The sequence below is a fragment of the Electrona antarctica genome, assembly GCF_951216825.1.
Source record: "Electrona antarctica genome assembly, chromosome: 13".
In the NCBI taxonomy this organism is placed as follows: domain Eukaryota; kingdom Metazoa; phylum Chordata; class Actinopteri; order Myctophiformes; family Myctophidae; genus Electrona; species Electrona antarctica.
In genome coordinates, this window is record NC_136794.1 from 26,759,035 (window position 1) to 26,773,679 (window position 14,645).

The 14,645-nt window shown below is 42.1% G+C and overlaps 1 protein-coding gene across 4 annotated transcripts in view; it reads left to right on the plus strand.

The window, feature by feature from the left end:
* The first annotated feature begins 2,942 nt into the window (after positions 1-2,942).
* pde9aa (phosphodiesterase 9aa) overlaps positions 2,943-14,645 on the plus strand; it is a 36,034-nt gene continuing 24,331 nt past the window's right edge. For 2 of the 4 annotated variants that reach the window (XM_079517961.1, XM_079517960.1), the window contains exons 1-3: positions 2,943-3,254; positions 13,546-13,616; positions 13,879-13,956. In XM_079517961.1, coding sequence (XP_079374087.1) covers positions 3,192-3,254; positions 13,546-13,616; positions 13,879-13,956 — 212 coding nt within the window. In that variant the 5' untranslated portion in view covers positions 2,943-3,191. The remainder of the gene's footprint in view (positions 3,255-13,545; positions 13,617-13,878; positions 13,957-14,645) is intronic. The other 2 variants (XM_079517962.1, XM_079517963.1) reach the window with 2 other exon arrangements.

Sequence of the window (14,645 nt, forward strand, 5' to 3'; positions counted from 1 at the left end):
TTGTTTTTTTTTCCTGTATGTGCAACAGGGGATCTTGGGAATTTGGGGCAGGGTTTTGGATGTTATGAATGTAAGTCACATGTCACCTGTCAACCATTAACATTGTGTGGATATTTATACAGTGCAATGTTAAGTGGGTATAGTGATGCTGAACGTTGGTAGAACCTTAGGTCATGTTATTTAAGTAAGTCCATATAATGTCAATCACCATCTGTTGCTTCTGTTCTCTGTTTTGCCATCTCATGGCAAAACGTTTCTCAAAATCACTTTTAGGTTAGCAGATACTGTACATACATGTGAACAACGTGGAGTCTACCAATAGGAGTGTACTGTATGCCCTTAGCAGCCACATCTTCATCTCTGCGTTGCATGTGCTGCTTACTTAAGCGTATAGTTCAGACCAAAGATTTGTGGCGAGAGTAAATGGTTTAAGCCCAATTTATAATGCACCGTATAATGTTGATCCATTAGCTCACAACACATCAGCTTGTAGATCAGCTATTTGTATGACGCGACAGCGTCGTACAACAGAGCATACATTAAGGCATTAGAAAGTTGTGGAAACTGAATTCTCTGCCAAAACTGTTTTAATCCTGATTTATGCTTGTATGACAAAGAAGATCTACAAGCTCACAATGTGTTGTGAGGTTGTCGATTGGCTATTTTCCCCAAATACAGGCGTGCCTTGCGATTTCAACCATGCCATGGGCTCAAACTGTGAAAACCACTGGACTACACATCATAGTGGATGCTTCTTTGATCCTTTTTCAGTTTCTGTGATCCTTCCTTCTGCTCTCCGTGTGTAATATACTGTACATACTTGCCTAATGCCTACTAGTCTTATACCGTCCCAGTTTTCTGATCTACTACTGAACTACTATGTGTTCCTCGTTCACAGAGCACAGAAGCAACAGATAAACATGTAGGTCAATATATGGACTTTTATCATGCCCAGGAAGCTATACGAGTACGACCAATCCGAGGTTCTACAAAGGTCAACATCACTTTAAATAGCTGTAGTGTCTTAATCTCTTTAAAAGAGAACACTGCTCAATTAATATTATTCATACAATCATATTGTTATAGATAGTTGTAGCTATAGTAGTCTCTTCTATCCAAAGATGGAAACCAGAGAACTCTTGATACAAACCAGCTTTTGGAAACCCGGTCTCCATGTCCATACACTCTATAATCCTGACTGTTTAACTTTGAGAATATACAAATGTAGCATGATGGAGCTGATTTGAACTCCAAGAATGTGCAGATATAACCCAATGGATCCTTACATGTCCGTTTGATTACATTTGTACACTCAAATGGATCAAACCATCTTTGGGAAACGGGTTGTACAGTACATGTCCATATTAACATTAGACCATAGAGTGGTTTTCACATTTTTTCTTTTCTAAAAAGAAATTCATATTCATGGACTGTAAAATGTATTTATTTACTCTTCCGCCTAGGAAGTAAAAATCCACAGCATACCAAATTGCCTGATCAGATTTTAACTCGCACCTTTTCATGGTGGTATAGCATTGAGGCAACTCCATAAGGTTGAAGTTCACATCGCGTCATGCAGATAGCTTGTACATCTGCTATTTTTGGCGTGCAACACGGCGCATAGCCGAGTTTAACTCGGGTTGTACCGTTCTCCAAGTACGAGAACATATTTGGTGGAGGCGTAGATTTAAAATGTATATTTATGTCCTGTGTCCGTGGTAGACGTTGTACTTGAAACTTGTGCCTTTTAATGTTTGTATATTTCCTGGACAAATGATTTGTAAAAAGCAAACACAAAAAAACAACAAAAAAATATAATAAACCCAAAAAAAAGACTAAATACTGTCTGACTCCACTCCATGCACCAACTGTGTCATTTGGGTTCTGTAAGTTCCATCTGCAAAGTATTGTGGGTAAAGCAAAGCTTTCAAATTATCTTTTATTCATGGTGTCAAGTTTGTTTTTTTCAGGTACATTTGAACGTTGTGTTTTTGATGACTCCTTGCAGTGTACTGCCACAGGCAGTCTAATTAGAGACGCTGAGGGGCCTTCAGACTCAGCTGGAGATGGCAGGTGTCACTTTGAAATGGTATCCTCCTGACAGGCACTAACCCACTCAGTGACACAGGCAGAGGCTATAGGGAACACACACACACTCACTGCCACTCCGTCTGTTTCATTGACACACTGACATAAACACACTCTCGGTCCCTGAATGTCTCCACCAGGCTGAAGTCAGTCACCCAGCAGTCACGCAAATCTTTAATGTAATTCCATTAACCCATTCTCTCCACCACGAACACCACATAAACACAAATTAAGTAAAGAAAAAAAAACACTGTTCTGTTTCATCAAAGCATAGCCTTCTCAATACTTGATATTGTGGATTAAGCCTACTAAGAGGAACCCTGAGTCTAATTTGGATTTCCATTCAAAATTTGCCAAAGTATTTTGGTGACTCATCTAAAATAGCCTAACATCTCTGATTTGATTGAGACCAGAAATATAAAGCACTTTAACCTATACCTTTTATCCTTGCATTCATTGTCAAACTATGAATTGGTGAGTTCATTCAGTGTTTTTTATTAAGGGGCACTGTGGCACAGTAGAATCTTTTCAGATGGTTGTCTGTGGCCAAAATTGTCAAATGGGGGGTCCTTGTCAGTAAAATGTGTGAGAACCACCATTGTTTGTAGCAACCAGGCAGCGATCGCATTGCTACAAATCTCATCATCAGGGGTTCCTCATCATCAGGGGTTCCTCGAGGAACCCCTGATGATGAGAGAAAGTTACGCGCGATAATGTGCGTCGTGCGCTCAATGCTTGGAGGAGGAAGGAAGTGGGTGGGAGGGTCGAGGGAGCAGAGAGCTCTCTGGAGTGGATAATAAGGTTTATGAGATGAAACACATAGATCTTGGAGAGAGAGAGAGAGAGAAGGCAGCTTGAGGGAGACAGACAGAGGGGGGAGATCCGAGAGAGATTGAGAGATGTGGTTGTCACACTGACTTCCATTTACCATTTATTACTGAAGGAGGAGGCTCCGGTTCGCGTAATTTGTTTCTGTGGTGCGTCGGGATAGGGGAGGACAGTGTCGGTGCACGGAGCGCGTAGTAGGCTGCTGCTACACACTGCAAACCGAGAGTTTGCTCAGTTTGGTGGCCAACTGACTGGTGTCAGCGGGGAGGAGAGACATGGGCACCGCTTCGTCGTCCTACCGAGTGATTTACCTGGATGTCGACGGCAAAATTCAGAAGGTAGGCTATAGACCTACAACGTGCTGTTGCAATTATAAGCTATGCATTTGGCCCCAAATATTTGACATATTCATACACATCATCTTGAATGATACATCTATAATATGCCTACGTTTGTCAGGTGAAACCTGACAAAGAAATGTAAGGTAATGTAGACGACAAGATCGCCAGCCACCTAGTTTAAGATGGAAGGGCTTTTTGGTAACAAATGACTTTGAACGAATCGCACCCTCTCATTTAACGCATAATGTAGGCTAATAAAGAGGAGAACTAAGCTTTGGTCGTAGCCTACTAGCTGTTCCGCACATATGAATCATTCACGGTTCAACTATACAGTAGGCTAAACAATGTTTTCAACAGCAATGCACCTAATTACGGTGCGTGGGTTTCTTTTTATTTCTAGAGAGGGAGGGCAGACTCTGCTGGTGAATTTGTGACATAGGCTATATCTAAAAGCACAATGTTTATTATTATTATAATTATTTAAAACCCCTTGTTCCCTCTGGGTTGGCTTGTACAGAGGAGGTTGAAGAATAACCCAGGTGGTGGAGAATTAACATTGGCATCGATGAAACCTTATGCAAATTATTTCTAATTATTTGGCAGTCGTGACCTTTACACATGTCACAAGAACTACTTTCACTGGTATTGCAAATTGCAGATTTGACAGTAGGCTACTGTGTGGCAACTTCACTTTTTGCCTCAACGTTTCTGCAAACATTCCAAACTTTTCCATTTTGTAAAAGAGAGTTACACAAATATGCAACATTCAGTCGTTGATGATACATAAACTATCTAATTGAAATTCTTGATATATGCCTACTTTGCTATTTTCCTGCTTTTTCTAAAAGGAAATCCTCAAAATTAATACTGAGGAAGGCTCACTAGAAGCCTGTGTCTCTGAAAGTGTACAAATGTAACCAAATGGTTCCATGTGTACATTTTCACATGAAATCTGCACTTATGGTGCAGTGTAGTGAGCTAAGTCAATTTCATAATAAGAAATGCAGGCATAGTGGACAGTGCATCAAAATAAAAAGCAAAGGTCAAATCAGACAAAACATATGAAACGGGAAGATATAGCACTTATTACATGTGTAAAAAAGATAAAATATGATAAGAATATTGATAAGCTGAATAAACAGCAAAAGGAATTAGATAACCATGCGGGAAGGATAACCAGCTTGTTTCATTTGACTCCTTTGAGAATTAAACCTTCATTGAACACTGATTATGTGTAACCACAGACCAATAAAGTATCATGAAACTGATAATCACAGAGATTAAACCTGGTCTGGTAAGTGTGGTGCAGACAGTCTCACAGCAGAGACACACAGAACGTAACGATCATGATTATTATAGGTCTACACAATAATTAATGATTAAGCTGTAGACTATTGCACTTTGTGCATCTAATGATACTAACATCTCAACTCTTTCTAAACGAAAAGTAGACTATTATTGAAATGACAAACATTCTATGACTTTTCACTGTGAAAGCGACCCCCCCCCCCAAAAAAATATATATACAGTATATATACAATATATATACATACATATATATATATATATATATATATATATATATATATATATATATATATATATGAATAATTAATTCTGCAACCTTGCTCGTTATGTCCCACGCACTTCCAACCGTCACACTGTAATCCCCAGTGATTCAGCGTGCATAATTACACAGAGTGTCCGGTAATGAGTAATATAGTTGTACCCTGCTCTCCATGTCCATTACAGTCTTCAAACAGAGGCCTCGAATCCCTAGATCTCATTCAGAGCGTTTGTTTACACTAACACCCTGTGCAGTAGATGGCCACGGCCATAAACAGACCATATAACCAGGTTTATGTCTCCACGGTGCTTTGTATTTATTGCATTCCCATCCAGCACCTTTGCCTTTATGGAGTTCATCCACAGTCCATACTGCAAGAAGAAATAATGTCTGTCTCAACAGCACGTTTATACACTGTGCACTTTCCACTTATACGGTGTATACATTATGCAGCGTATCCAAATGCATCCATAACCGTTCAAATGGTCCATTTGGTTGCATTTTCACACTTTCAGGATTACAAAAGGATAACGTAACACTGAGGCTTTCACTGTGTTTACTGTCTATTCAAGCCAGTTATTTTTGAATCCCTTTTTCTCCCCCCAATTTACACTGTACACCAAGCTTCTTCTTCATGTATCGTATCCTCCTATACAAGCCTACTACTAATGTGCTTTTACTTTCTCTCCCATTTCCCCCTGTCTCTCCTTTCTGATTCTGACTGATGTCATATTTTTGGGTCCGATCTCCGATGCCAATCTGGATTTTGGAGAGTACTACACCACCGATGACCGATTACCGATATTTTGTCAAAAATAGCAAAACATTTCTTATAAATTTGAACTTGATTTAACTTATAAGCAAACAAATACATACAATAAAGACGAATAACCACTTAAGGCCTGTTCAAAATGTCCCTCTCCCTCTTTGTGCGTAGTTCCATTCCCTTGCAAAGCTGACTTATCATCAGAGTTGATTAGCCTTTCTACTGTAGCTTCCACTTCCAGTCCATATAGATACAGACTCTGTTACGCACCACCAGAATAGTCCAGTGGTGGAAGAAGTTTTAAGTACTTACTTTTTGGACTGAGGCCGAATCTAAAAACGCCTTCTAAATCCTGACCTAAGTTTTCTGAAAAAAATAAAATATTTATATAGCAGCATCATTTTAAAAATCACACCTGTGTGAAGTGAGTGGTGCAACTCCGTGTGGGGGTCCCACAGGAACGCACCCGGGGTGCCAGCACGATTCCGGCTAGCTGCCCCGCGTCCGAAACGGTTGAGAAATGACAGTTACCGTGTGGGGGTCCCTCTACTGTACCCTCTACTGTACTGTACTGTACTGTACTGTCACTGTACTGGCCCACCCGAAATCACCATATATACAGTTAATATGTGCATGTGTGTTAGGTTGCGCACAGGTGGTGAAAAACAATCATGCTGTTTTCGTGCTCAGACCCACCCAGGCACCCAGCCAGCCAGCCACCCACCCACACACATAGCTCCGTAAGGGAGCACCACTCAAAACAAATGTTTGAATACTGTACAATACTGTACAGAACCCCAAAAGGAGTTCCCGTTCAGAAGGGTTAGAACACCAAAAGGGGTTCCCGCCCAGAATGGGTTAAGTAAAAGTTGCAATACCACCACACTATTACTAGTAAAAGTCCTGTATTCAGAATTGTACAAATACAAAACTATTGGCTTCAAAATATACTTAAAGTATCAAAAGTAAAAGTACTTATCATACACACCATTTTATAAGATATTGATGATGTGCTACTTTCGATAGCTGAAGTAGGCTATAGAATATGGGTTTTGTATTAATAATAGATACAGATATAAATGATAGCAGCTCCTTTGTTGTTTGGTAATTTCTGCAATCAATTTAAGACAGTAGCATTGGTTTATAAAGACTGGTTTAGCTGTCTGTCTGACTGACACGCGTAAGCGTGTGCTTTTGCATATTCAATTGTAGGTACACACAAACAGGTCAAGTGACAGCTTCGTGATTTGAAACAATGTCATTACTGAGCCATGCCTTTTTGTTTTCACCCGCCTTTGTCTTTATTTATTTAATTTATTAGATAATAGATTTGAATGTGGCATTTCCGGATCTTCCTCATTTGCATTCTAGTGTATTTGATTTGGTTATACAACATTTTCAATGTTATGTGGTTACAAAGAAAACCTCTCATGACGCAAATGGGTATTGTGTACGCGTGCGTCACGTCACATCACATCAGGTAACATGCAGTCGGGGATGGATCCATCGTGACAATATAGGTATTGGCATATTCAAATTAATTGCTTGAATTGGATAGTCTTTACGGAAAGATTGTGAAATTGATCTGATGCTTACGTCAGATGTCATTGAGCATCATTATGCACATATATGTCACACCGGGCGGGATTCACATGGAGATCCCACTCACTGTTGAGGATAGTCAAGGACATTTACCTCACATTGTTAGTAGAGTGTCTCTCTCTACTACCTCTCGCTCCGCTATCTGTTTTTCATGGGTGGCCACCTACATGCAAGCACAAGAGATATTATGCATCATCATCGCACATCACTGTATGAGTATGTGCGCTTAAATATCAAAATAAAGCCGCACTGGCTGCATTGTGTTGTCTTTCGTGTTTTCTATCGGTGTGTTACTTGCCGTGTTATGTAGTGGTTTTACTGAAACAGATTCTTACATGAACATCAGCATAATGCATAATCATCGACATGTGATGTTCACCCACGGCAAATACTACTACACACAATCATGCACACAATGCCCACATGAAAACCCAACACACATGCGCACGCAGTGGCACAAATGTATGCACACAAACAATCAAGATACACAATGGCAGATGTGCATGCAGTGCACGTGACCATTAGAGCCTGCACATGTTTCTCAAAGCCACATCTCTCTCAGCCCTGACCTAGGTCTAGTACTCTCTCTAGTGCTATTAGTGATACTGGCTAACATTTCATTTGAAGTAGGCTATGTCGTTATGCAATACAATAGTGTAAATTAATTTCTAAGTAGCTTGTTTTCCCCATGTGACATTTGTCTTTGTAACAAAAATGATGATGCCTCACCATCATTCAAAGATGTGACGTCCCCTCCTTTTTTTCCCGGGACCCATTAGTGAGCTTGTACATTTGCTATTTTCGGCGAGGGCGCATGTGTTAGTCTGACGTCCCGTTAGTCCGACATACTGTACGTGGCCGGTTAAGACTCACCCGTGGCTTCCACGTGCGGTTAAGTTTAGGGTAGCCTGGGCCATCCTGTATGATTTCTGGTCTAGAAAACAGGCAGTGGATCCTATTGGTTCAACAATCTGAGCACCCGCCCCTGCCCCTCTCCTCCCCTCCCCGGTAGAGAAGACTTCTGCACTCTTTGGTTATTAAAATACAAGGAAGTGGGCTTCCTATGCCAGAATTTCCAATGGGTTTCCAGCAAGGGGCCAGTGAGGCTATTCAACGTTGAAGCGCTGGGCCCTAGTGGTAGGAGGAGGGACTACAGGCGGACCCGTGTATTCATGACCGGGAAACCCCGTGCAGCTGGGCTTTAACATTGAGCGCTCGGTTGCACTTCCGCATTTGACCACCACAATTTGGTGGTCAAATGCGGAAGTAGACGTTCTGAGACGGTACTTCCGGCAGTCTTCCGGGTGCTTCAAAACACCACTGAGCAACTTCCACTGACATGAATAGCTGGGGGGGCGGAGCTTCGCGCCAGTTCAGTCTCTATCCTTTTATATACTCTATGGTTTCCAGGCTTTTCATTTTTAAGCGGAATGCGAACGAAAATAAAAGGCTGGGGCTAGGGTTTAAATAACCCAGGCTAGGTTTAGGGCAAATGTTTGCCTAATTTCGCAGAATATTTGCCTAAATATGACATGTCCAGAATTGGGACACTAGGATTCATGTGGTTAATGCTTTACAATGGGGGTTAATACGCGTGGGTAGCAGAGGTAGAAGAGGTTCCTTCCCACCACCATGAGTGGTCGAGTCCTTCATTGTGCATCCGGCTTGACTGTGTGTTCCTACGAAACGCAACTGGCCGTATTTGCGGGAGGAAAACCGGAGGGGAAGTCTGGGCATACTTTGTCGCTGGCGCTGCACTAGTGACTCCGTACAGGTTGGTATAAGGGCACCTGTCAACAGGGATGTTGAACTGTGACGGATAGGGTGTTCTTCTGCATGCACTGCGTCCTCCCAATGAAGCTCCTCACTGGCAGGTGAAAAGCAGGGGCAGGGCGATTCCATGTGCATGTGGTTTCAATAGACGGTATGCGCATGACATCATCATCATACCCGGACGTTATGCGGGAATGCCTACTGAGTGGCAAAAGACTACTTTCTGGTCTTGACAGCCCATGCATCCAAACAGAAAAGTCCTATCTGATTGCATTAAGCAGTATTAAACAACATTAAACTCACTTTGCCACTCAATTTGCCACTCGATTTGCCTTTCACGTTATGCATGCAAATGTGTTCATTTAACTCACTTAAGAGAGTGTACAACATGTAATCAAACAGGATTGTACTCTCACTCCGTCAATAGGCCCTGTACACAGTAATGCTATGCATGCCATGTAAATAAACTAATTATTATATAGCATATATAGCACATGTATAGTCTGTCTGTATTTATTTATGTTTACTAAAGGATCCCCATGACACTTGAAAGAGCCTTCTCACTCTCTCTCTCTCACCATCCCGTCTGCTTCACTGTGGCAATAAGAAGGCTGTTCAAAGTGCTTCCTGACCTTTGTCCATCTCCCCCCTCTCATGTCTACCGTCTTCTTTTCATCCCTCTTTTCTTTGCATGGTGGTAAGAACAGCTGAAGCCCCCTCCGTTGGTGGCCCTGGTAGAGCTATCCATCCTGCATTAGCACTGTCTGTCTGTCTACTTCACTACATCTCAGAGGCAAATAATGTAAATGTAAATAATTGTATTTTTACTCCACTACATGTATTTGAAAACTTTAGTTACTAGTTACTTTGATTATTATTACAGAACAATGAAAGCATACATTAACCACTTCAGCCCTATATACACGTCGGCTATTTGAAAATAGCTGATCTACAAGCTCACACACATTGTGAGCTTGTAGATCTTATATTTTCAAAATATTTGTATACATTTGAAAACTTAAAATGGGACATTCTGCATAGTGAGTACTTTCTACTTTTGGTACTTTAAGTGCATTTTTATGCCAATCCGTTTGTACTTTTACTCAAGTACGTTTTCAATTCTGGACTTTTATTTAGTATTTCTACAAACATTGTAGTACTTTTTTTTTAAATAAATTTTTATCCCACGGTTTTGCAACCCATTTTTCCACCCGGTATCAATTATCTAATGTAATCCTGGGCGCTACACTTCCTCTGCCAACCTGGGGGGGCAGCGGGCCGACCTCATGCTTCCTTCTATGCATGAGGAGTCCAAGCTGCTTCTTTTCACCTGATAGGGGAGCGTTTCCCCGGCCGGACGTAGCGCATGGAAGGAACACGTTATTCTGACCAGTTCCTTTCCCCTCCATTGCTGCATGTTTTTTGTGAGGGGGTAGGAGGGTGCCTACCCTAGGGGGCACGAGGAGAACATGCACACAGAAAGACCCTTTTGCCAACCTCGCCCCGGGCAGTGCCCACAGCACTGGGGGCACTGGGGAATCGAACCCAGGACCTTCTAGCTGTGAGGCGACAGCGCTACCGACTGTGCCACCGTGCCCCTCTACATTGTAGTACTGATACTTTTACTTGCGTAAAACATTTGAGTACTTTTTCCAGCACTGCATCTCTGTACCGTGCTGACCCCGTTTTCAATATAATGTTGTCTTGGCGTCATTCGTTTTTGTTCTGCCTACATCGTTGTTTGACTGTCTGTTTGCATGGATGCCATAATAGGAGCTATTCGGCCCTTATCTAGCTGGTTTATCTGTCTTCATGAGCCGCAGCTGACACGGGAGGGGGCGGGGGGACAACAACGCAAGGGAAGACGTGTGATTTGTCACTTTTGAAGACGAGGCTTCGACCTTGTCGCCCGGCCGTCAGGGAGAAGGGTGAAGGAATAAAAGGCATATTTACAGCCCACTGGTGGAGTGGAATTTGCATATTTTTAATCAGAGGGAGAGCTCTTGTGTGTGGGAGTCCTGCCAGTTGCCAAGTTATTCCCCAGGGGCATGTCCTACATACTCATAATAAATGTGCTGGAGAAAGGGATGATATATTCAGTTGTATTGTATTGTACATGTAGTAGGGCTGTTTGGAATCCTGCCTGTATACTAACCTTGCATAGCCCTTAAAAAAACATAAACAAGGCTGCGTGGCTTCCTTAATGGATCTCTTAGACGTCATGTGTGTCCACTGTCTGATGTCAGTCATTTATGACTTCAATACTAGCATGTCATCCATCTCCATATTTGGCCAAAGTTTCAGCCTTGTCTTCATTGACTTCCATTAAAATTCTAAAAAGTAAATAATTGATTGAGCCAGTTTCCGGTGTTATTGGTATGACTCATTATGTTACTTGCACATGTTCTTTTTTGGTTTGTTTGTTTTTTCGTTTTTCTTTTATTAAGTAGAATATGTCTTTTCAAGTATAAAACACAATCAGTTCAGTTCAAGTCGTGTTCAAGTCAAATATCAATACATTAGTCGGATTACGGGTAGTACAATTATTATAATTATTTTCGTGAAGTACGTTGCACCTCCGTGCCTCTCACATTGAAGAGGCTTTAAGTGCAGACACACAATGTTCTTTCACATTATTGTCTCACTGAGACCAACTGAACAAAGGACACGTTTAAGCTCAAACAGACTTGTTCAAACAGCCCAAATCAGCGTTGTTCTTGTTCCAGACACAAACAGGAAATAAGATTACATGAGAACGCATCGTCTCCAAGTCCTTGTGATCGTCTCGCACTCGTGGTACATGTTGAACAGTGGTGGAAAAAGTACTCGAATGTTGTACTTAGTGAAAGTATCAATACTGCAATATAGAAATACGTCCAGCATTCAAAATGTGATTGAGTAAAAGTACAAAACTATATCAAAATGTAACCAACCAAAAGTAGAAGTACTCATTATGCATTAATCTTTTGAAAATAGCAGATTTACAAGCTCACAATGCGTCACATTGTGAGCTTGTAGATCGGCTATTTTCAAATAGTCGAAATGTATAGGCCTAGGGCAACTAGTAACTAATGTTTTCAAATAAATGTAGTGGAGTAAAAGTACAATATTTGGATACAAAATGTAGTGAAGTAGAAGTGAAAGTATTGGAAATACTCAAGTAAATACCTTCAGTAAGAACTTAAGTAAATGTACTTGGTTACATTACACCACTGATGTTGAGTGCAAGCAGCTTGTACTGAGTTCAAATATGTTAATGCAGTTATTTAAAGCAGATGAGCAGTGACACCGCAATTAGGAGCCACAGTTTAAAAACCTTATCAAGGGAAACTTGCTGCACTGCTGTGAGTTGCCCATAGTGTAAAGTGTGGTTGCTCACTGGTACGTGTTTTCGCTGTGTTTTGCGATGTGAATGTAGTAGACTATCACTACCTATCAGCCTGTCTCTAGACCCCACTAGACGGCTGCGGAAAACGGATAAAATCGACCCCGGTCCGAAAAAAACTTTATACAGACAAAATATATAATTCGGCGGCAGTGTGCAAACGTGATTGACATAAAGTGAGGTACCGGTAGTTTTTTTCTTTTTTTTTTTTACATCCTCCGACATTCTCTCCGATATTCGGCCCGAAAATACGCTTAAAGGGACCCTTTTTTGCAAAAATATATATGTCAATGACGTTTAGAAGATTTAGAACACTTTCATGGGGGTCTTTGTGTGTGTAATATGTGATTTTAGATATTTTAGATTTTAGCAGTGAGCCCAGTGTCTCTGATGTCATGGACACTGGGCTCACTTACTTCCTGGACTACATGTTGTCTCAGTAAGACAGCCGTCCCCCTATCCACAAGGAGGAGCAGTGCACCAAAGCATTGTGGGAATTGTAGTCCAGGAAGTAAGTGAGCCCAGTGTCCATGACATCAGAGACACTGGGCTCACTGCTAAAATCAAAAATATCTAAAACCACAAATTACACACATAAAGACCAACAGGAAAGTGTTCTAAATCTTCTAACGTCATTAACATATATCTTTTTGCAAAAAGGGTGAAATGTCCCTTTAACAGCCACAGTCACAGACACTGGGACTGGACTCATTGAGGGTTGGTTGGTGAGTGTCTCATAGTGTCGATCAAGTGGGCCCCACGAAGCAGAAGCCCTCTAGATGAGCAGAGATAGATTGTAGTAAATTAATGGGGCGGCAGTGGCTCAGGAGTGGAGTGGCTGGTAGAACGGCCGGATGGGAACCATGAGGTTCCAGTTCGATCCCGGGCTCCCCCAGAGTTAGTGTTGAAGTGTCCTTGAGCAAGACGCTGAACCCCTAATTGCTCCCGATGTGCAGGTTGGTGCCTTGCATGGTTTCCCCCACCATCGGTGTATGAATTAATGCGTATGAGAATGGGTGAATGTAATGCACAATCTACTGTACTGTATGCAAAGGGCTTTGGATACAAGCGCTATATATACATATATACGGAATGCATCATTTACCTGTGTGTGTGTGTGTGTGTGTGTGTGTGTGTGTGTGTGTGTGTGTGTGCGCGTGTGTGCGTGTGTACGTGCATATGTGTCCCCTCTCAGGTGGTGTTTAGCAGGTTCTGTAGTCCATGTGACATAAAGGAGCTGTTCTGCACTGCTCTGAACCTCCCAAGGTAACACACACACACACACAATAAGGGGCTTTCAATAAGGGTTTTAAACAGATTTAGTGTCTATTTTATTAGGTGGATTTCAGTTGGATTATATACGTCTCTACCCCACCCTCCAGCGTGTCCTTTTTACGGAAATCGTTCACGGCCACACTCCCTTCTTTCTGTGTCTTTCTGCTCATGATGTCTGAAAATCATCCATTGAGTCTTGTGTTGTGTGTTGTGTGTTGTGTTGTGGACTGACCATAATTTCCTGCTTGGACAGGAACACAAATCTCTCCCTGCTAGACTCCTCGGGAGCCATGGTGTCTATAGACCCCACCATGCCACACAACACGGAAAGGTACACACACACACACACACACACACACACACACACACACACGTCACACACACACACGTCACACACTCATGCACACTCGGTTATGCTTATTGCTTACCCACACACACGTACCCATACACATGCCATGATATAGTATACACATAATACACATCAACTCACTCGTATGCTCACTCACTCCCAAACGCCAGGACATGTATAGGACATAATAGGCCAAACACGTGCAGCGAGGGGGAGGAGCCTATCTGCCCTCAACGTTATCTCTGGCACAAATCTCAAAGTGCTTGACCTGTCAAACATCATGTGAGGACCTGACAATTCAACAGAGCTAATCTGTCATTGTTAAAATGGTTTCTCTGTCTGTGTCACACGCACGCACGCACGCACGCACGCACGCACGCACGCACGCACGCACGCACGCACGCACGCACGCACGCACGCAAACAGACACACACACACACACACACACACACACACACACACACACAGTCACACACACACACACACACACACACACACACACACACACACACACACACACACACTGGGGTTTAGCGTGATTTAGGTTGAAGTATTTTGTGTCACTCTCTTAACTGAGCTATCTATGATTTTGTGTGTGTGTGTGTGTGTGTGTGTGTGTGTGTGTGTGTGTGTGTGTGTGTGTGTGTGTGTGTGTGTGTGTGTGTGTGTGT